The 19945-nt window shown below is 46.5% G+C and overlaps 1 protein-coding gene across 4 annotated transcripts in view; it reads right to left on the bottom strand.

Annotated features, from left to right (window-relative positions):
* IL1RAP (interleukin 1 receptor accessory protein) overlaps positions 1-19945 on the bottom strand; it is a 49871-nt gene that overhangs the window by 13123 nt on the left and 16803 nt on the right. For all 4 annotated transcript variants that reach the window (XM_075031633.1, XM_075031634.1, XM_075031631.1 and 1 more), the window contains exons 2-8: positions 19378-19445; positions 7002-7287; positions 6054-6246; positions 4064-4229; positions 3047-3118; positions 1769-1898; positions 652-800 (exon numbers count right to left, since the gene is read on the bottom strand). In XM_075031633.1, the coding sequence (XP_074887734.1) occupies positions 652-800; positions 1769-1898; positions 3047-3118; positions 4064-4229; positions 6054-6246; positions 7002-7287; positions 19378-19444 (1063 nt within the window). In that variant the 5' untranslated portion in view covers position 19445. The remainder of the gene's footprint in view (positions 1-651; positions 801-1768; positions 1899-3046; positions 3119-4063; positions 4230-6053; positions 6247-7001; positions 7288-19377; positions 19446-19945) is intronic.

The following is a 19945-nucleotide window of genomic DNA, read 5'->3' as shown; positions in this document are numbered from 1 at the left end:
CAGGAAACCTCACATACCTCTAGTGAGGGCTCAGTTCTTATTACTGACAGGTGGGTCTGGGAAACAGAAACAAAGTCTTTGATGAAAGAAGGATATAGGAAAAAACCCACATTGAACAGAGGTGGATCAGTCCATACCATCCATGCTGAGCTGGCTGTATCTAGACTGAAGCATCATCACAGCAAGGAGTAAAACCACAGAGTGTCGTGGTTAGACTGTCTCAGTCCCTGAGCAATGTCAACGAGTGCAGTCTGCCTTCTGGAGGATGCCAAGTGGTAGCCGTTGCATCATGCAAAACCCTCACACAAGCAAGTAACACAAAATCATTCCAAGCAGCCTGTCCCCTCAGGTCTACTTCAATTGTGGTACATAGATGGGATGAGAACAACAGGTCTATCTATCCCTCTCTCTCCCCATGCACTTGACCATGGTAGGGTATATGTGGCATCTGTCCTTTGCTCCGTGCCTCCAAGAAGTGGTGCAGTATGACAGCAATAATACAGCAGTGCATACAGAACAGCATGTGTTGGGGAAAAAGGCCTGATGGAATTATTTGTTCCCCTACTGTTTTGCAGGGCAAGGCTCCAGGAAGAACCGACAGGCCTCTCTGAGCATGCCTCATTTCACACCCATGCTCTGCAAGTATTTTACCTTTCATGTGCACTATGGCCTGGCGATGGTCCTTGCCTTTGGCGTTTCTGGCATAGCAAGTATAATTCCGTTTCAAGTCCTCTGGTGTGGCTTTTGCAACTGTTAGAGTCCTTATGATAGTTTTGTCTTCAAAATCTCTAGTAATTTCACTGTAAGAGAAAAACTAGAGCATTACATATGTGAAACTGCAGCAAGTTCTTAGTGGCAAATACTCTTTTCCCTGATATAACCCAACTCTTTCTTTAAAAAAGCCAAAAGACCTAAACTGATATTTATAAATCGATACACAATTCAGATTTTAATACAGCTGCAGCTGTTTCTTTATCTTATTTTCCTTAATATTTATTTTGCCACTCATAATTTTCTAGTTGCAGCTGTGTCACATTGCATTTTAGAGATAAAGGAAGTTCTTGCCTACAAAGCAACAAGACCTCATGAAGTCAGGATTCAGAGCCCACATCGCATTGTCTGTGCAATCCTGGATGAGTCACTTTTGTCTCTCTCTACCTGAATTGATCATGCGCAAAATGGGGATAATAGTATTTCCTTTTGCCTTTCCTTTTTCTACATAGGTTTGTGAACCAGTTGGGGCAGCAACTGCTTTCCACATGTAATTCAGCACCCAGCAAATGGGACTTTGAACCTCATTTGGGTTCTTCATGTAACTGAATCTCTATTCCTCCTAATCAATACTAAGTATAATACTACATTTTTGTTTTCATCCTCTGTTTTTTGAAACATTTTTGTCACTTATGCTATTTGGGAACATTCCTGTAAAGAAAATTCTGTCTGCCCCTGTTTTAGGAGTCCCACAACAGCACCAGCTGTTGGCACCACTACCAGGACCTGAAGAAGTGATAATGTGAACTGGTAAACAAAGCTCCCTCAAATCTTTCTGCAAGACAGGATACTGTCCAGGTCTGGAGGCATCCTCACTGGAGGTCCTGGTGCTCATCATGACATGGTGCAGACACAGGGGTTTCTGATTAACAGGGAAGCAGAGGACTTCATACTCCCTTGCAAGGGAAAATGGGACTATTGCACATCTGTACCTAGACCTCTCTGCAGGACCCAAGAGAGGGTTAGATACAAATGAAAGTTCACATTATTATGTTACCTTTGTGTGACTTTTATCTTGGGGTCTGTGATGTCATCTGTGTTTTTCCCATCTATGGTCCACCACACCTCAGTCCGGGAGTCCTTCAGGAAAGTGAAGAAGACTTCACAGGACAGAACAAGGTCATCTCCTGGAAAGAAAGGACCACGGTGAGGTATTGCAAAGCAGGAACAGCATCACCTTGACTTTTGTGCTTTCCAGCGATCCTACCAGCCTAAGCTCTGCCTCCTTTCAGGAGGGAATGAGGCCAGCATCCACCTTCAGGCATCTGGTCACAGTTTAACACCCTGAACATGTTGATTTATGACAGACAAATAAATAGGAAGAAGTATACTGCCTTCTCAAATGTGTTACAAATTCCTTGACTGCACCAAGTGACCCACCCAAAGGGAGATGCTCCATGCCAACCACTTCCTTGGAAAGCCAGGCAGTGTTAATCATCCCCACTGCACAAGGGACAGATGCCATAAAGCGAAGGATCCAGCTCCACAAAAGCATTTTGGTGTGGGAACACTTGTTCAGGCATTTAACTTCCCCTCAAGATCAGGCTTGGGAGTGTGAATATCTTTGTGATCAGCCCATAAGTGATTTTATCTTAGAGTGACTATGGAAGAAGTCTGACCTTCTGAGCCAAAAATGCTGTGCTTTAAAGTGAAGACTCTGCTGCTCATCATCATCATTAGCACCACATTTATTACAGCAATGTAATGGGACACGATCCATTCAAGATAGGGAATTGCTCCAAAGAGCTATCAGTCTAAACAGATGGGGTGGGGGAAGGGGTATGGTACCCCTTTACACAATGCTGTGAGGCCAGCAAAAGGAGAGCTGTCATTCATTAGAAAGTAATCAGCCAAGAAGGGAGAGATGAGCAAGAAGTGGCCAGAAGGCTGAAACCACTGAGGGACTGAATGAGGGAGGGTTGGAACAAACGACAGGGACAGGGCTGAGACCAGATCCTACAGGAATTTCTCTAAGCAGCTGAGAGTCCCCATTTCATCTGCTTCTGCAGCTGCAGTCCTGCATCTCCATGCCTGAATATCTACCTTTATTTGTGCTTGGAAAAATAAACTTTTAAAGCCATGCTCTCCTATTCTGGCGTCGAGAACTGGCAGTCCACACTCTCTGCCAGGCAACTTGTGGCAGCTCGTGTGCTCTGCAAGGGAAAGCACCAGGGACGCAGTGGAAGGGGAGAGCTTCCACACCTGGCTGGGTCTCCCCATCCTGGCAGGCAGGCTGCCAGGGCAGCGACAGCAGGCAGTGAGCATTGCAATTTACCTGCTTCCACTTCGTAGACAACTTTCTCATTTGGAGAGGTGAATTGTGGTGGCAAGGCCTTGTTCGGAGATCCTGCAGGAGAGAACAGAGAGCCCCCCCACAGGGACTTCATGAGAACCTGGGGTCCTTACAGCCTCACTCATGATGCCCCCACACCCCACTGCACGTGCCCCTATCTAACATGTGATACAATCCTGCTGCAGAGTTCCATGCGAAGAGAAATCTAATCCTAGTCCCCAAACTCAGGGCCAGACCCAGATTTTGAGGCTTCTCCAAAGTTCAGGTAAGTCTAGATACAAGTTTTTGGGCTTCTCACATCAGAAGAGCTCCATACCCCTCTCATCTCCCACTCAGCATCTCCCACAAGGCACAACCTGTACCAGTTTCTTTTTATTGCTGCTTCTAAAAAACAAAATACAAACATCATTTCCTGTCGCAAGTATTTAATTCAGCTCTTAAAGCAGCAGTTGCCATGGAACTCAGCATGTGCTCTAGTGTTCACCAGGTTTTTAAGCTCTGTCTGGCAGGCAGACTAAGCCCTTGTGCCTGGGACGACCTGTCCAAGCACTGGGTTGGGTAACTGGAGCCCTGCCTGGCTGATTAACAGTCTCAAGGCTTTGAGATTGCAAGAAGACCAAGGTAAACTGGCTATAATGGGACAATCCCACAAATAACGATGAGCAAAGGGGACTGGAGACAAAAATGAGGAAGAGTGCCAGGGTTATGCATTCACATGCCAGCAGAGGGTACCCCTGGCTATCTGATGGGCTGTACCTCACCAGCCTAAGCCTGGTCCCCCTCTGTGTTGTTTGGGGCATTTGACATGGTGGTGGGTAGGACCTCCAGTGCCTGGGCAGTCACGCAAGGCTGACCCCAGCAAGCAAAAATATACCAGGTCAGTTGGGTAATGCAGTTTGAACACAACCACAAATGGATCCTGTGACAGACTCTTCCAGCCGTTTTCACCACTTACGCAGTCATCCACCTGCATTTTACACATTTTAAAGTCATTCTTACCCACCACCTTCATCATTATGGTTCTGGTGAGATTGTAGGTTCTTCCGTGGTCCTTGAATGTCACAATACAAGTGTAATTCCCTTTGTACGCGCTGCGGACAATGCCAATGACAAGCCTGGACCCTTGGGGGTGTCGCTCATAGAAGCCATCCACCAAGTTGCAGTTCTGGAGTTAGGCAGAAAAACACTTGAGTTTGGGGATTCAAAAGTAAAGATACTGGTTTAAATGCTACTACAAAGATCCGTTTTTTATACTATGAATATGATACTTGGGATCGTGATGTACGTTGGACCTATATACCATGAACTTTAAGCATGTTGGAATACAAACTGGTATGTTCACCTTGAAAATGAGGTGATGAAGCAGATGGATCTCATAGTTTTATCCCACTTTAAATACAGACAAGTTTATAAGAGAGACATCTCTGATCCAGAACTACACTTGCAGTCAAGGTGAGCACCTCAGCAGAGTGAAGAGTGAAAGTAGAGAGACAGGAAGAAAATGCTGATGTATTCACAAATGGATACTAAGACTAAAGGACACGTCCCCCTTGATGTCAGCGTGTCTAACTCTTTCGGGACTAATTAAGCTACCCTGACTGACTTCAGCTGAGGATGAGGTCCCAAAATTGGCAACTGGCAAACGAGAATCTGTAGTACAGAAACCTTAATAGCTCTTCCCTTTCTGTCAGGAAAGGCAAGAAACCTCTGCCAAGTACCAAGCTAGAGATCCCTTTTCAGAAAAGGGTTATGCAGATGACATCTTGATTGTCATAAAACCCAAAGATGTGCACATTTTCTCAGAGATTATTTCTGAATGGTACATTTCCAAATCAGATACATCCTAATGGGGCAGTTTAAGACAGGGGTCATATACCATTTTTAATGATTTTTATTAGGCATGGAATGACTTGCTGCCTGAAAAATTACTTCCATGGGGCTTTTTGTTTCATTCTGCTAATTGATTGTTGAGATGTGAATTTCAATGAATGGTACAAGCACAGCATTTCAGCTACTCAAGTGAAACTGCTCCTCTTGGATACAAAAGTAAGTTTTTCCTGAAGGGTTTTAGAGTTGGGCTTTTTCTTTTGGGGTGGTGGTGGGTTTTTTTGTTTGGGGTTGGGTTTTGGGCTTTTTTTTAATCAGCAGATGTATTTGTTGCCAACTTTCTTTATTATTAAATTCACTCATACAGAACCTTCTATCTAGAAATCCAAAAGTGCTTTATAAGCAGTTAGAGAATTCAGTGCCATAACCCTCTGGCTGCACATCCCCTGAGAATTCTTATTCTCTCTTGACTAAAGGCATCCACCTAAAGAAAAACACTGAGGTCAAAATTTAATAAAATTGAGCAGTAATTCTGTAGGCAAGAGCCTGAGGATGGCTGCAGACAGCCTAATTATCAGAGCAATATGGAGGGTGGAGTAGGGATGTCTCCATCTTCAGAAAAGAGGTTTGCTGAACTGTGTCAAACAGGGCACCCATGATCCTTGCAAAGACCTGATGTACAACTTCATCTCCTGACCTCAAAGGATTTTGGAAAAATGCTGTTTTCATTAGCAGGTTTGTTTGTTTTTTTGTTGTTTGTTTTTTGGGGGGTTTTGTTGGTGGTGGTGGTTTGTTGTTTTTTTTTTTTTTTTTTTACAGAAGAGGGAATATGAATCAGTTTCCTTTACAGGAATAGTGACTGGTTTATGTAGCAGGTCAGGTACGCTGCCTGCAGCTGAACTGAGGTTCCTAAATCCCTGCTAGAGTATTCTGCACTTGCACACTGGTCAAAAAAAGTTTCAGTGTTACCTCTCAATTCCCTTCCAAGACCAGTTTTACCCTTAAATTCAATGGAAAAAAAGCTCTTAAAATTAGTAAAGCTTCATTAACAGCTTCATCACTGGTGAGACTCTGAAACATAGCTCCATGATTCTCATGCCAACCATTGCTTTTTCAGATACAACACTGCATTCCCCCCACTGCCCATATAAGTCCTTCTTACCAAGTACCACTTGACAGTTGGTGTTACACTAGCAGGGTAAAACCCATCAATATCTGGACATATGATCTTCTCATGGTAATGCTCCAAGTAGAACATCTCCTCGATGGGTTTTATTGAATGGCTTACACAAGAGTGTTGGTCTTTCGGAACAACCTCCAATGGAAACGCAACTTTGCTGCAGTAGGTTGTATTTCTAATGACAGAGGAGGATAGGGGTGATTAGTTGAAACTTATTTACTCCTATAGCAGTGGAATGAAATAAGAATCACATCTGCAATAACAAGCATCATAGCACTGATGAGGCACATACAGCCTTAGCTGACTCATTTATAAATGGGAAAGAAAACACCATCAGAGATGGCCACACTAGCTCAGAAAAGCCTATAAAGATGACTAACAAGCAACATCCACTCCCCTGCTGGTAAAGCAGATAATAGGGTCAAAGATGCGATGAACAAGAGACAATGGAAGATCAAAAAGAGCTCTTGTGCTCAGTGCATAGCAGATGCTATGTTCATTTTGTAGCACACTTAGAGAGACTTTTAATTTCCTAGAAGTCTGAATCTCATGAATCTTTGCCAAATTAGCATGTAGTCAAAACATTACCCCTGCATCTGAAGCTATTTTTACTTTAGACATACAGATCACTTCTTAATGGTGAGTGCCTGTGGATTTTGCCATGGGCTCAGCAATAATATTTTCACGGACACTTGCAGCCAGCAAGGAGAGGCACACTCATTAATGTTTGCAAGGTTCCAAGAATTATTACGATGTAAATTGGCTCAGCACTGAGCGGTCTTATAATTGTAACATTCTTTTCCCATTAATGCTTATGTAAATGGTCTTCTCCCTACAGAAAGATCTGGTGCTAACAGCATAATTTTCCTTCTTCCATGAGAGTCCTTTGATTATACTGAAGACATACAGAAGCTGCACTGCACAACCTACCTGAGCATGCATGTATAATTCCCAGTGTCATTGAGAAGAGCAGGCCAAAACCAAAGGGTGTCTTTCTCCTTACTGATGTGACTGTCTGGGAGACGAAAATTAATGGGCTCCTCCAGATCCCGGTCCTGCCCGATCCTGTACCAGATCAGGGTCAAGCCAGCAGAATGGGCTGTGCTGTAGTTGTACTTTAAGAAGGTCTCGAAAAGCGGGCATTTGATCTTGGCAGGTTCCCCATCATAAATCTGGATCTGCTTCATGGTGTCCACACCCCAGTCATCGCAGCGTTCTGCAGCCAGGAAGAACAAGGTACTTTAGTCTGCAAGTCTGCAGGGGAAAAACAGCTCTTCCCAGGTTCCCCACAGCCCTTGGTCCTGTCCCCATTAAAATCAGAGGCAAAAAGGTAGTGTTTTCAGTGGAAGCGAACTGGGCTTTTATAAAGCAGAACAAGAATACCATGTTCGTTTCTAGAGAACCTGCAAACCTCTACTTTCATTTGTACACCTCCTACATTTCTTCGAAGTTATTTATCCCCCATCAGGACAGTAGGGTAGGATAGGATATTCCTGCATAACACCAGGCTTCCCAGAGAGCTCCAAGAAAATTCAATCCTAAAATCTTGTGTGGGAAGATAAAATTTGGATGAAAACAACGCTAGAGGTGTGTGTGCTTCCAGGCACAGTGACAGGGAAGATGGAAATAGAGGTGCTGAAATAAGAGGGGAAAAAAAATAACAACGCAAACATCAACCCTCCCTTAGAGCTAAGGGCCATTGCCCCTGCCAGAAGAAGCTGAACTGTGGGTTCTGGGAGCGAGGACTGTCTTTCCTGTGATGCATTCATGCAACACCTGTGCACGCTATGAGAACACAGAGAGTACAAGCACTAATAAGTGACATGTAGCGACTAGCAGCAGGTTCTCTTGGGGATCCCCAGGCAGCCTCCAGGTGCAATCCCCAAGCACAGTTCAACAGGCTCAGCGTGGCTCACAGCAGACTCAGGCTGACATAGAAACTGGGCAGCATGAGAAAAAGCTGTGCAGTGCCCTTTTTTTTTTTTTTTTTTTTTAAATTTATCCTTGTCATTAGTGACTAGTTTCAGGACCAACAGCACAGTCAAAACCCATTTCTCTTCCAAGTGTTCCTCTCCACTCCATTCCTCCTACCCGTCAGGATGCCCAGTCACAAAAGGACTCTGTGCAAGCAAAGCAGGGTACCAGGGTGTCGGCAAACCTGAGAGCAACCCGCGCTGCCGGCGCCAGCCGAGACACACAGAGAAGCTGCTGTCACTGCATCTCCTGTCTCCCCGCACCGACAAGGCAGAGCATGGCATGGCACCTTCCCAGCGCATCTCTTGTAGGTGCTGGGAGGCATCAGCTAGGGCAGCCTGATGTTTGAGAGCCCCAAATGAGTCGAACAGGAGAGGGGGGAGCTGCCTGCAGCAGTCCCTGGGAGCAGTGTCTCAGCATATCACAGGCACACCACAGACGACACTGCAAAGCCTCTCTGGTTTGCAGATATTAGAAGACCTCGGACTGAGAGGAAAAACAGAATACAATATGCTCTTTGAGCCCAATTCTTCTGAACTGACTTCACAGGCCCAAAGCAGGATTTCTGGCATTTTATCTTCCTTAAATAGACAGTGGGATGTAGCTTGGCCCAAAATTCATACTTAATTAAAAAAAGCAAAGAGATAAACCTTTGAGAAGATGGCCCACAGCGCTTAAAGGCAGCAATGCTAACTCATGTAGCTCAGCAATGGTTAGTCACAGTGAGGAGGAATCTGGGCCAGTAAGAATAGAAATGTCTTCTGGCAGGTTTACACACAAATGTAAATGCAAACTGCACTGCTCCTCCTGTGGTATGCCAAACACCCATATGACAGAGTGCTTCTTCTGGAGGAAGAGAGGGAGCTGGGCTAGGACGAGGCAAGGAAGCTACCCAGGGTACAAGTATTTGCTAGTAGGAACCCCAAATCCAAATGGCTGGAGAGTGCCATCGCTCGTCATCTAAGAAACATGTAGCTATTTATTTCAAAACTGCACAGCATCATCCACTACAGCTGTTACCACAGCCATTACCAAGGCTCATTTTAAAAGACCAAAACACTATTGGAAGCCTTATACCATGGGAAGGTGCATAGTCACCAGTCACCACCATGGTCAAGGCCAACTGGAACCAGTATGCTGCTTTATGCTGGTGGGGTAAAGCTACTGGATTAGGCATGGGCAAGTTTCCATAGTATGGTAAATGAGACAAATGAGCCTGCCAGAGATTGCCTGCTAATTGCATGATAAAGCACAGATTGGGGGCCATTTGTTTTTATAAAGAAAAGCTTTCCCTCCAAAAGGAGCAGACCTGGGTCTGTAAATCAGGACACCCAGGTTTTCTTCCTGGCACCTGACTTTGCTGTCTCCTCTGGGACTGCATAAAGGCAAATTGTCCTCATTACTTCAAATGGCAGGACTGAAGAGGAAGAAAACTACATAAAACATTACAGTACTGAAATTCTTGGAGTCAAGATCAATGAAATTTGCTACCACGAATAGCTCTTGCATTTTGCAACAGCTCATAAATCAGCATTGTAAAACTACTTACCTGTTCTACCTCAATGAGTTATCGAAAATAAATACAACTTTTTTTTTTTCTTCCTAGATTACTCAAAAGCAATGCATGGGCCTTGTCATCTTGGCTGGGGAAGAGGCGACTGTTACTGTTCTTTACTATAAGAGCTGTACCTGGAGATTTTGTCTCAGAGGTGGCTAATTTGCCTGACTTCAAGAACACTGTCATACCAAACAGCTAGTTCTAAGGCTCTTCACATGCATCCTGCCTTGGGGTGCTGCATGCTCTGAGCTGAACCCCAAAGGCAGCACATAACCATGCTGCTAATGAGCAGCTGCACCAAAGACCACAGGAGCAGCCATGCAGCTTGAGATCACAGGCTGCGCTTGCCACCCTCCTGGCAAGGGCTCCTCCTGGCTGCCAGGGCAAAGCCAGCCCGGCACAGCTCCAAGGGCTCAGGGAGCAAAGCCACGACCCATCACACACAACAGAGATGGCAGAAAGACCATGGGCTGGAGTGAGACCTCCTTCGTGCATAAAACACCAAGGACAGAAGTTGTGGTGCTTCGCACAACTTCCCCCCTCCCTGTGCCATGCTGACAGTAATACTGCTATTTTGATTTTTGGGGGTGTTTTATGCCTGAGATAGCTGGACTCTGCCAGACATGGCACATGAGGGGACTGCAGGCATCCCTCACACACACACCTTTGTGAGCTTCCCCCTCCTCGGGTGTGATGTGGCTCTTCTCCCTGTGCCAGCAACATCCTTTGCCACAGTGGCTGGGTCAAGCCCAGACAGCTGGCTGCACTCCCTACACGCGTGTAAAGCAGAGGGATTGCTCACATTATTATTGCTATAATTTTATTTGCATCCAACAGCTCCCTGCAACATTTTGTGCCACTTCCACTATTTTAACCTTTATTGGACAATCAGAGCCTATTTGCTGCTAACATCAGCATGCAGCTACTTGGATGCTAGTCTAAACCGGAGACAGCCTGAAAAAAATGGCATGACTTCACACTGAACCTCACTGGCATGAAGCAGCTCCCACTATGAAAAAACAATAATAAAAAAATATACACCCCCCCCCCCACACACACACACATACATTGTTATATCCTGACTCCAGTAACGGTATTTGCAGGGGCATTGCAGAAAGACGCAAGGACCCAGTTCTAACTGTGAGAAGCAGCACTAACTTCTACAGTGCTATGCCCATTTGCAGCAACTCACACTTGTTTTCACTGGCTAATCCTAGGAAGTGAGTTTCTTCTCTCTTGAAACATTTCCTGCACAAAACAGCCGTTTGAGTTAAGAGCAGCTCCTGATTAAATTGAGTGGGCTCAGCATTCATGCTGTGACTTCAGAGGTTCACTAACAAATAGAAACCACTGAAGAGATGGGGGAGCTATATGCAACTCCATGGTCCCTTCCATGCTGCAGCAAATGGAGCACTATGCACGTAACTGAGGGATACAATAAAATCTCTAAAAATCCACCATCCCACAAATGCATCCTCCTAGAAACGCCTCTGCAAAACACTTTGAAAAAAGCCATCTTTTTCTTATTACTGATGAGGTGTACTGCAGATGCCTCAACTGACCCCTCTTTTCTGCTGGGTGCTCTGTAATCACACGGCAAGGCAGTCTATGACCCGTAATACATACCTGTGACAGACAACGCAGAAAAAAAGCAAGAAATGGTCCTGCTTCCGCAGCCTGCTTGGGAAAAGGGATAAGGATTACACAGGCTGGAGGGAGGCTGCGTGGTGGAAGGAAACACCCACCTCCAGCATTGGAAGTGAAAGTGCAAGCAGAAAGGTCAGGGTAAGGATGTCCATCTTGATTTCATGTGCCTTGAGATAAAGATATGGGTGGGCTGCTGGGCTACTGCTCCTCCCTGATGCACACTGGGATCTGGGTGAACTGGCAAAGTTAAGTCCAAATGTCCTCCTTGCTTGGACTGTATGTTGCAATCTATGTTCGTAGGGGTATCTACTACTGCTACAAGGGACAGAAACCTCTTCTGTTACAGAAATAGTCAGATCTGTACTGTTTCTGAATCTGGTGTTACAACACCCTTAAACAGCAGGTATCCCAAAACAGACTCCTTCTCAAAAGCCAAACAAAAGCTGAAGAAGTGCGTTCTCCAGATGCAAAGTAGAAAATGAAAGGAGAGAAAAAAATAATGATGTTGCTCAGCTGCATAAAGGTGAAAACAGACATTTCTGGAAACCTTTCCCAACCTTTCTCTTATTACACTGATTTACACCCTTTCAAACAGAGCTCTGCATACACACACCTGAAATGCTCCTGAGATGCATCTGCAGCACCCATTAGAAGCACCCACACAGTCAAAACAGAGATGAAATTGGTGCAATTATTTGGATTTTTCAAGAAAAGACAAACTGCTTAACCCATGGATCAAAAAAGAAAAACAGAGTAAGGCCACATCAAGAAATGCCATCCCATTTTGTCCACAGTTTGGCATTTCTATGCAGTCATTTTAATTACCTCCATTTGAAAAAAAATTCTCAACCACCAAAACTCTACCAGCTCCACACCACTTCTACCCCTTCCCTCCCCTGGGGCTACAAACAAAGGCTTTCCCTAGTTAAAATTTCTGTGAAGAAATAATAAAAAGCCATCCTTATGAGAAGCCATCTATCATGCCAACACAAAATTACCCTGCCATTTGCCAAATCGATGCTCCGTTTTTAATCGCCTCTAATTTTGGGAGGGGACCTGCCTTGCATGCAGACTGGGACTGTGCGGCAGCAGCAGGACACGAAGCCATCAATGCTGCTGGTTGAATGACACAGCAGACCCCTCTTCCCTAATTCCTTTTCAGCAGCAGATGGGGCTGCACTATCTCAACAGTTTCCTACTTTCTTCGGCCGTCCCTGCTGCATATCTCAAAGCAAAGTTGATATGAGTCAGCCTCCACCTGGGGAGCGCAGCCAGGCCAGAGGTTAGCTTGATGAAAGAATCGGCATCGATAAGGCAGAAAAAGCTGGTCACGCAAAGCGATTACGTGAGAATTAATCATTACTACCTTAAAAAAAATTTTACCCCCACCCTCTTTCAAGCTCACAGCAGTCAGTGAGGAGGAAGCAGAGGAAGCCAGGCTGAATGGAGGAGTTGCGCTGCGAGCACAGGAGGTACCAGCTGTGGCCAGCAGCCGCACGTGGGTGCGCTTTCCATTTACACCGGCGCCAGGAGCACCCACTTTTCCACTGCGTCTGCATTTTTTCCTTTCACACACGCATCCTGCACACCACCACCCCGTGCTCCCTGGCTGCACGCTTCACTCAGCAGCTGAGCAATTAGGCAGCGTGGCAGGGCAGCGTTTCCCATGCAGTCTGTATCCCATCTGACTGTACGACACAGCGGAGGGAGGGCAACATGGAACAAAACAAATGAGAACATCTTTTCTGAACTGGGAGAAGAGGCACAGACCTACGCACACTGAAATTGGTGGGAATGACAGAGAACTTGGGTTAGCCCTAGCCAAGATCAGCTAGCTCAGCATTTGCTCCCACTATCTCCGCAGAAGCAACAGTGGTCAGAGAATGCCTAAAAACTGGTTGTACCTCAACGCTGTCGTGGAGGCTCAGCCTGGAAGCTTCGTGAACTCTGCAGGTATTTTATAATCTGACTTCCAGTGGAAACACATCAAAAAGGGCCTGTCATAACCTCGCTGCCTTCCTCCCACAGCCTCTCCAACAGAGGCAGTAACTGGAAGTGGTCCTGGCACAAACCCCCCTGTGACCGGCTCCGACGCACAGCACGCAGCCAGCCCCATCCACGCAGATCTGCTGCAATGGCACTGGCAACGCGGTTTTATACTTCTCCCAAGTCTCACCATATTCATCCCGCGTTGACAGTGAGCTGTGATTCACCCCATGGAAGCAGCTCCACTGGATGCTGCGCATGAGGACGGAGTCTCTCTCTCTCTCTCTCCCCAACTGCTTTTATAATTTAAATAGATAGGACAGCTAAGAAAGGAAGAAGGAAAAGGACTTTCTGTTGCAGAATGGCTCATAATTTTCAAAAGCACTTACACATTGTGGTTGTTTAACTTTAGATCCTGAAAGTCTAGTTTAAACAGTTGTGATGGTCTGCCTCTGCCAAATTCATGAAAAACAAGCTGACTGCCTAAACTTCTGTTGACTTCAGAGGAAGCAGCCAAGGCATGACATCCAAAAAATGATGATTCTGTAATGGAGCCCATAGCTCCTGACTCCTAGTTTCCTTATCTAATCAAGCACAGCCTGTAATGTGGCGAGGGGTAGTTGTTGTTTGCGTCTTTTAAAACTCCTCCACAGTGAGCTCTATGCCTTCACTCTCTATCTGTGCGTAAAGCTGTGTTTACTGTATGTGGCACAGAGTGTTTTGGTTACCTCCAGCAACTGGGCCAAAAAAAAAAAAAAAAAAAAGTATTCAGTTTTCTCTAGCAAGCTTGACATGTTTTCCTGGAGGCTTTTTTTAAAATTGAGATCAAAACGATAAAGGTAGGGGTATGAACTGCTTCAAAGCCTGAAGGAGAAAAGGAGCAAATAGCTACTTTCCATCCCACTTCATTGAGGAAATTGCTGCATGAAGCAAAGCAGAGCAGCACAGGAGGAAGAGAGAGAGAGAGAGAGGAAACAGAACGGCCCATTGCAAAATCATCTGTAGGAGAGGCAGCATGAAAAGGAGGTTTACCTGAGTAGCACCACCACAGAGCTGTGCTCAAGCTGGCAGGGGGTCTTCTGTGTGCCTGGGACATCAGACTGGGACTTGACGAGGTCCAAGCTCAACTCTTGGCTCTGCCACAGGCTTGCTTAGTTAAACCCATGCAGCCTAGTTACTGCACTTAGCCAGGGTCTCTGTTGCCTACTTTAAAATTCGGTCAACAATTCTGCACTGCCCACCATAAATATCCACGGGAATGTCTGCATTAAAAAAACGCTGCAGCACTTGTCCTCGGATGAGGACGGGAACTGAAAAAATGCAGCAGGCGATAAAATGCACCATAAGGGCCTACGAGCCTGGCAGAAGTCACTTGTGTGCAATAAAACATATGAGACTGAGAACAAAACTGTGCAGCTGCAGCAGGGGGACATGATGGATAAGGAGGGTAGGAGACAGGTCCCTCATGTCCCCTGACACCCTATTTGATACACACCGAGGAGCAAAAGCGACCCTCCAACATCACATCAGCAACACACCCAAAATGGGCTGCCTTCCTCCACACGTTTCTACACTTCAATACGGACGGGTCACGTCATGTTGATGCCTGCACAAAACTCACCCCTCACAACCTATTTCCTCAGCTGACAAGAAGCAGACGTGAGGTCTTATCTCCTCAGCGGGCACGACTCTGGCTGGTGCGGAGGGAGGCTGGCGGCTGTGGTTACACATCTGCACCCAGGCCAGCTCTGCTCTGCAGGTTTTATCTCCATTCACTTCAGGGCTGTGCACCTTTCAACACCCTCAGTGTTGAATAACTTCATGCCCCCAAGCGCCGTAAACTTCTACAATCGCAGTAACTCACAGATGGGTACGGATAGTTAGAAAATCATGTCCTAAATTAGGACAGCAAGAAGCTGAGATTGGAAGAGTAGGAGGAAGTCAGGAAATCCCAGGAGAAAATGATGGGGGAGGGATTTAGTCTCTTTAGAAAACAATAATGCAGTTTAATCTATTTTTCTTTTGACTTTACACACTAAAATAAGCTTCTCAGCTTCTGGGGCTGTCACAAATCATAAGGAAAATAAGGCCACTGGAACCCCATCAGTAGAATAAGAGCTATATAGTAATAATCCTGAGGAGCTGCTCAGGGCTTTCCATCTTCAAAGTGTTTTACAGACAGTAATTTATTAATCTGCAAATTTCTCCTGGCCATAAGTAACTGCTCTGCCTCCCTGCTAAGCGCGAGAGAGACGCACGGCGCAGATCGGCGTTCTGGAGAGATGGCGCAGGCGGCAGCTCTGACCTCCGGAGCCAGACCTCATTCTGCCTCCCTGCGGTCAGAACTTCACTGCTCCGGCCAACACCTGAATCCAGAAGCACTGGTGACATCTGGCCCTTTGGAGCCGACTTCAGAGAGAACAAAACCAGTGCCTGAGAGCCTCCGGTATGGGGGAGAGCAAGAGACTCGCTCACAATCCAGTAAATAACAGCAAAGCCTGAAATAAAACTCCCACGACAGAGGCTCCTGGCTGCCTTACAGCCACTGCCTGCCGTGCTGGGGTGTCACTCTGGGCAGAAGCTGGCCCCAGTCCTGGGCTCACCCTACCACACAGCCTGGCTGATAGTCCCCGAGGGAGCTGTCAGAGGAGTTTCCTATGCAAACACAACGTTTCCTTCCACCGAAGGACTATTTATGCACAGCAGTTACCTGTTCACACTAGGTGGGTCCTTTAGGTAATCAGTATGATGCTGCTCCTCCTCTCCTGGCAGCAATATTCTTCTGCTTTTCTAGCTCCCCAGGACAATACTCCTAACCGTGATCCTCTCCCGAGCCCTCACCCTGTGAAAGCTGAGGGCTCTTGGAGAATGAGAGCGCAGCCTGGTTAGCAGAGAGAAAAACAGAACAAGGAGCACAACTACAGCTACATCTTCTAAATAAGTCAGTATCTAACATTGGCCAGCTTTGTTTAGAAACAAGATAACAATACTCTGTATTCATACTTACTGTTATGTTCTTTGTCTAACTGGTTTTTCATCTCTTTTAAGCCAGGGTATATTTACATGACTTCAGTAGTGCCAAAGAAATCATCTTAAGACCAAAACTGGGTTCATTGGTTTTTGCTACCCTTCTCTGGATATCAGAACATCTGTGTTCATTAAGCATCCTACAACACAAGCACAGAGATCTAAGCCTTATTTCCATCTTAAGGATGGCTTAGCTGAGGCAAGGAAAGCAGAAGACGCCAAGTACCATTGCAAACAACATCCCAAAGGTCACGAGTAAGGAATTCAAACCCAGGCACTGCAGATTACTTATATTCTCAAGACCAGAAGAGATTTGCCCACGCATACGGCATGAGTGAGTAGCAGACTCAGGCACAAATTCAGTCTCAGACTCCAAGTCTTTTACTCTACACTACTCAGATCACATTTCTTTCCTCTTCCAGCTTGCGGCTCCCTTTCAGCAAATGATTTTATTGCAGTACCAGCCTCCATACACAGCAGAAACAGCACAGCCCAAAGAACAGATGTTTAGAGCCACAGTGCTGTTGGCAAAATTGGGGGGGGGAAATAGTTTGCAGATTTGTCTCTCCAGTAAGAGTTAGGGTGAAGTACAATGCTGAAGCTTTCTGACACACTGCCAGGGAGACTGTCAGCCATACTGGCTGAACTGGATAGAAAGGCTGTCTGCATTATAGCCGAAGCAGTGCTGGGGTTTTATAGCTGAAATTTAGTAAGTGTTGGCTCCTCATCCCCTCTGTAAGCTCAAAGAGCTCAGGACTCAGCAGAGCCGGTACCCCTGGCTTGGGCAGTCCCCAGTCAATGTTGCTGATCACACTGCTTCCCTGGGAAGGACTGCAGAAGCAGGCAAGAAAAGTGGCAGTAAACCACAACAGGACTCCTGCCCCTGCCTCCAGCCTTCCCCAGCCCCCTGCCAGCCTGGGCTGGAGAGAGAGCTGGTCCCGACAATACAGCATTACATGACTATTATAGCAAAGCACAGAAAAAGATCCAGCTGAAATGATAAATCCCGACCAAGTTACGCATCTTAAATATCCCACGAGCCAGGTTGCTTAGTGAGAGCTACCCATCCCCATGGCCTCGCTTGATGTTAGGACACCACTGGGGCAGCTGCGGACTGTGCACAGCCCTTCTGCATTCGCTCCGGATAACCTCTGCTCCGCTCCCCCCACCTACGCTCCCCGCTCCAAGAAGAAAAAGCAAGCCCAAATGCTGTAACATTATCAGAGCATGTCCAGTCTCCCACACTGCTCTGTATTTATGACTTTGCAAGGGTGAAATGAGCTCCAGTTCCCTTTTGGTGCCAGTCCCAGGAAACCCCGCAGTGTAACAGAGGGCTGCACAGACGGCTGCCCCTCCATCCAAGTACAAACAGCCATCCAAGCCCATCATGAATAACAAAAGACGTTTTGACAGGCCAAAGTGGTTTATGATGTCCATGGAACAAAAAGGGAGCTCTGAACTGAAAAGTGGGTCTGTCACCCATGGACCTGCAGAAAATTAATTGCATACACTACAGTGGATTTGCAGAAGAAATCTATTTTAACCGATCACGTGTCCCATGTATCACCCTTTGACACTTATGTTCTTGCAGCACTTTACAAGGGCTCTAACCATCCTGTACAGAAAACCTCTGCTAAACGAGGAATATTTAAAGAGCACTAAATACCTCACAGAAATGCACAGAGGGTTCTGCCAGATCAATTGGCACAAGCCTGTGTGACCCAAACGCCAGGGTGCTCATTTGACTGCTCCCAGCTGACAGTCTCAGCTTCTAGAGCTGCTCTAACATTTCCTGGGCAATCCTGATTCAATTGCACCTACCTCCCATTTCTGAAAAAGCCCAAGATGACTGCACGTGGGGTGTTGTAATGCTGCCTCAGCAGGAGGAGGATATTGCGTTGGTGGAGAGCAGAACAGCACGTCCAGAAGAACACGCAAAGCGGGGATTTTCCCAGCAAGCAGCGGCGGTCTGCATTGCTGGGTCCCTCCTTCCCCAGGCACTTCTACTACCTAGGGCTTAGCCAAGGGGACCTGGGCCATATATTCTTTCTCCTTTGTTGTTTCCCCATTGCTCACCACTTCCACCAGACCCCTGTTAGCCAGGCTGAGACATCCCCTACGGAAGACTACAGCCTACTGTGAATGCCTGCAGCCCTCAGGCAACCCGAGGAGAAAAGCCCTTCAGCCTCAGCAATGAGCCCTGCACCGAGATGAACCTTAAGTGCGTATTGTGAATCTGGCCCCGATAATTCAGCATGGTCCAAAAGATAATGATACAAGGGCTGTTTATCTCCTCACGGTATTATAACTGCTTGTTTGCCAGCGCTGCAGAGGGGCAAGGGCTCATTGGGGTACTAGTCAATCCCCTGCACAGCCCTTATTTCTGAACATTTCCCCCTATAAAGCCAGTGCCTGTTCTTTCCTTCCTCCCCCTTTCCACTCGCCTCCTGCAAATCATGCTGTCTCCTTCCACCCCCAAATAGGAAGTCCGGAGCTGAGACGCACACAATCTGCCTCTTCACAAGAGCTGGGCTGAACGTGTGCCAGAGGAGCTGTGAGCATGACAACATATTTCCTGCCAGGAAAGTGACTCAGTGAGACGGGTATGAGAGAGAGCTCCTCTTACTCAAGAAGTTCCCCTCTCCCCTTGCATCGCTGAGGGATGAGTCAGAATCCGAGAGTCGGAATCTAAATCCCCTAAATCCCCTCTGGATCCAGCCAGGAACAGCAGAGCTCGGGTTCAAGCCCAGGTCCTGCTTACAACTCAGTGACAAGTCAGCACCGTGTGCCAAGCCCTGGTTTTGCCTCTCGCAGAAGGGGAATAACAAAACTGGCTGAATTTGCAAAGCACTTTTAGGTTGAGGTGGTGCTTATTGCTATTTGCTAAGGCACCCATTTACACTGTGCTTGTAGCCTCTATACGTGAGCATTACACAATACCCACACAGAACCAACATAGTGTTCATGCGTTTTGCTGAAGTATTTTGCACACGACCATTTCATCCAGGAATACTCTAAATGCTTAAAAATCACTGCGGCCAGTTTTCTTTCTCCAGCCCCAGATCAGCTTTTCCCGCGGTAAGTGGGCAGACCCATCACATGCCACATCCTTACCCGAGCCGCTGCCGAGGGTGACCATGCCCAGCCAGAGCATAACCAGCAGCTCACCGACCATCTTCATCCTGCTGAGACAAAGCACACACAGAGGTTCTGGTTATTTTACGCTATTTTCATCACTGCAGACAATTTTGTAACTCTGAGTGTATGTGTTTATTCCTCCACCCACCAGTGATCCTTTAATTCTCGTTTGTTCTTTTTTTATTTCATTAAGATTCCTTAAGAACAGCATCTGTATGGCAGCGTTGTTCTGCCTGCAGGCAGCTGCGTGAGCTCTCCATGCCTGGGAGGTGATGGCTCAGAAAAGGACAGCCCAGCTCATTGACTTAAGTCACTGGAATAGTCTATATCCGTGAGCACAAGGAGCGAGGTAGATGCTTGCAGACTAGAAATCCCATGCTTTGACTCCCAAAACACCAAGGTCCTTTGCCAGTGCCTCATTCGCTCATTTCTAAGGATGAGTGCAGAGAGCATTCGTGATGGCAAGCAGCAACTGAAGCACATTTGCACTGAACGTGCATCTGACAGTTCGGCATGACAACCACGCCGGTGCAGTCCGAATTTG

This window comes from Buteo buteo, chromosome 7 (assembly GCF_964188355.1).
Source record: "Buteo buteo chromosome 7, bButBut1.hap1.1, whole genome shotgun sequence".
Classification (NCBI taxonomy): Eukaryota; Metazoa; Chordata; class Aves; order Accipitriformes; family Accipitridae; genus Buteo; species Buteo buteo.
This window is presented reverse-complemented; position numbering and strand designations above follow the sequence as displayed.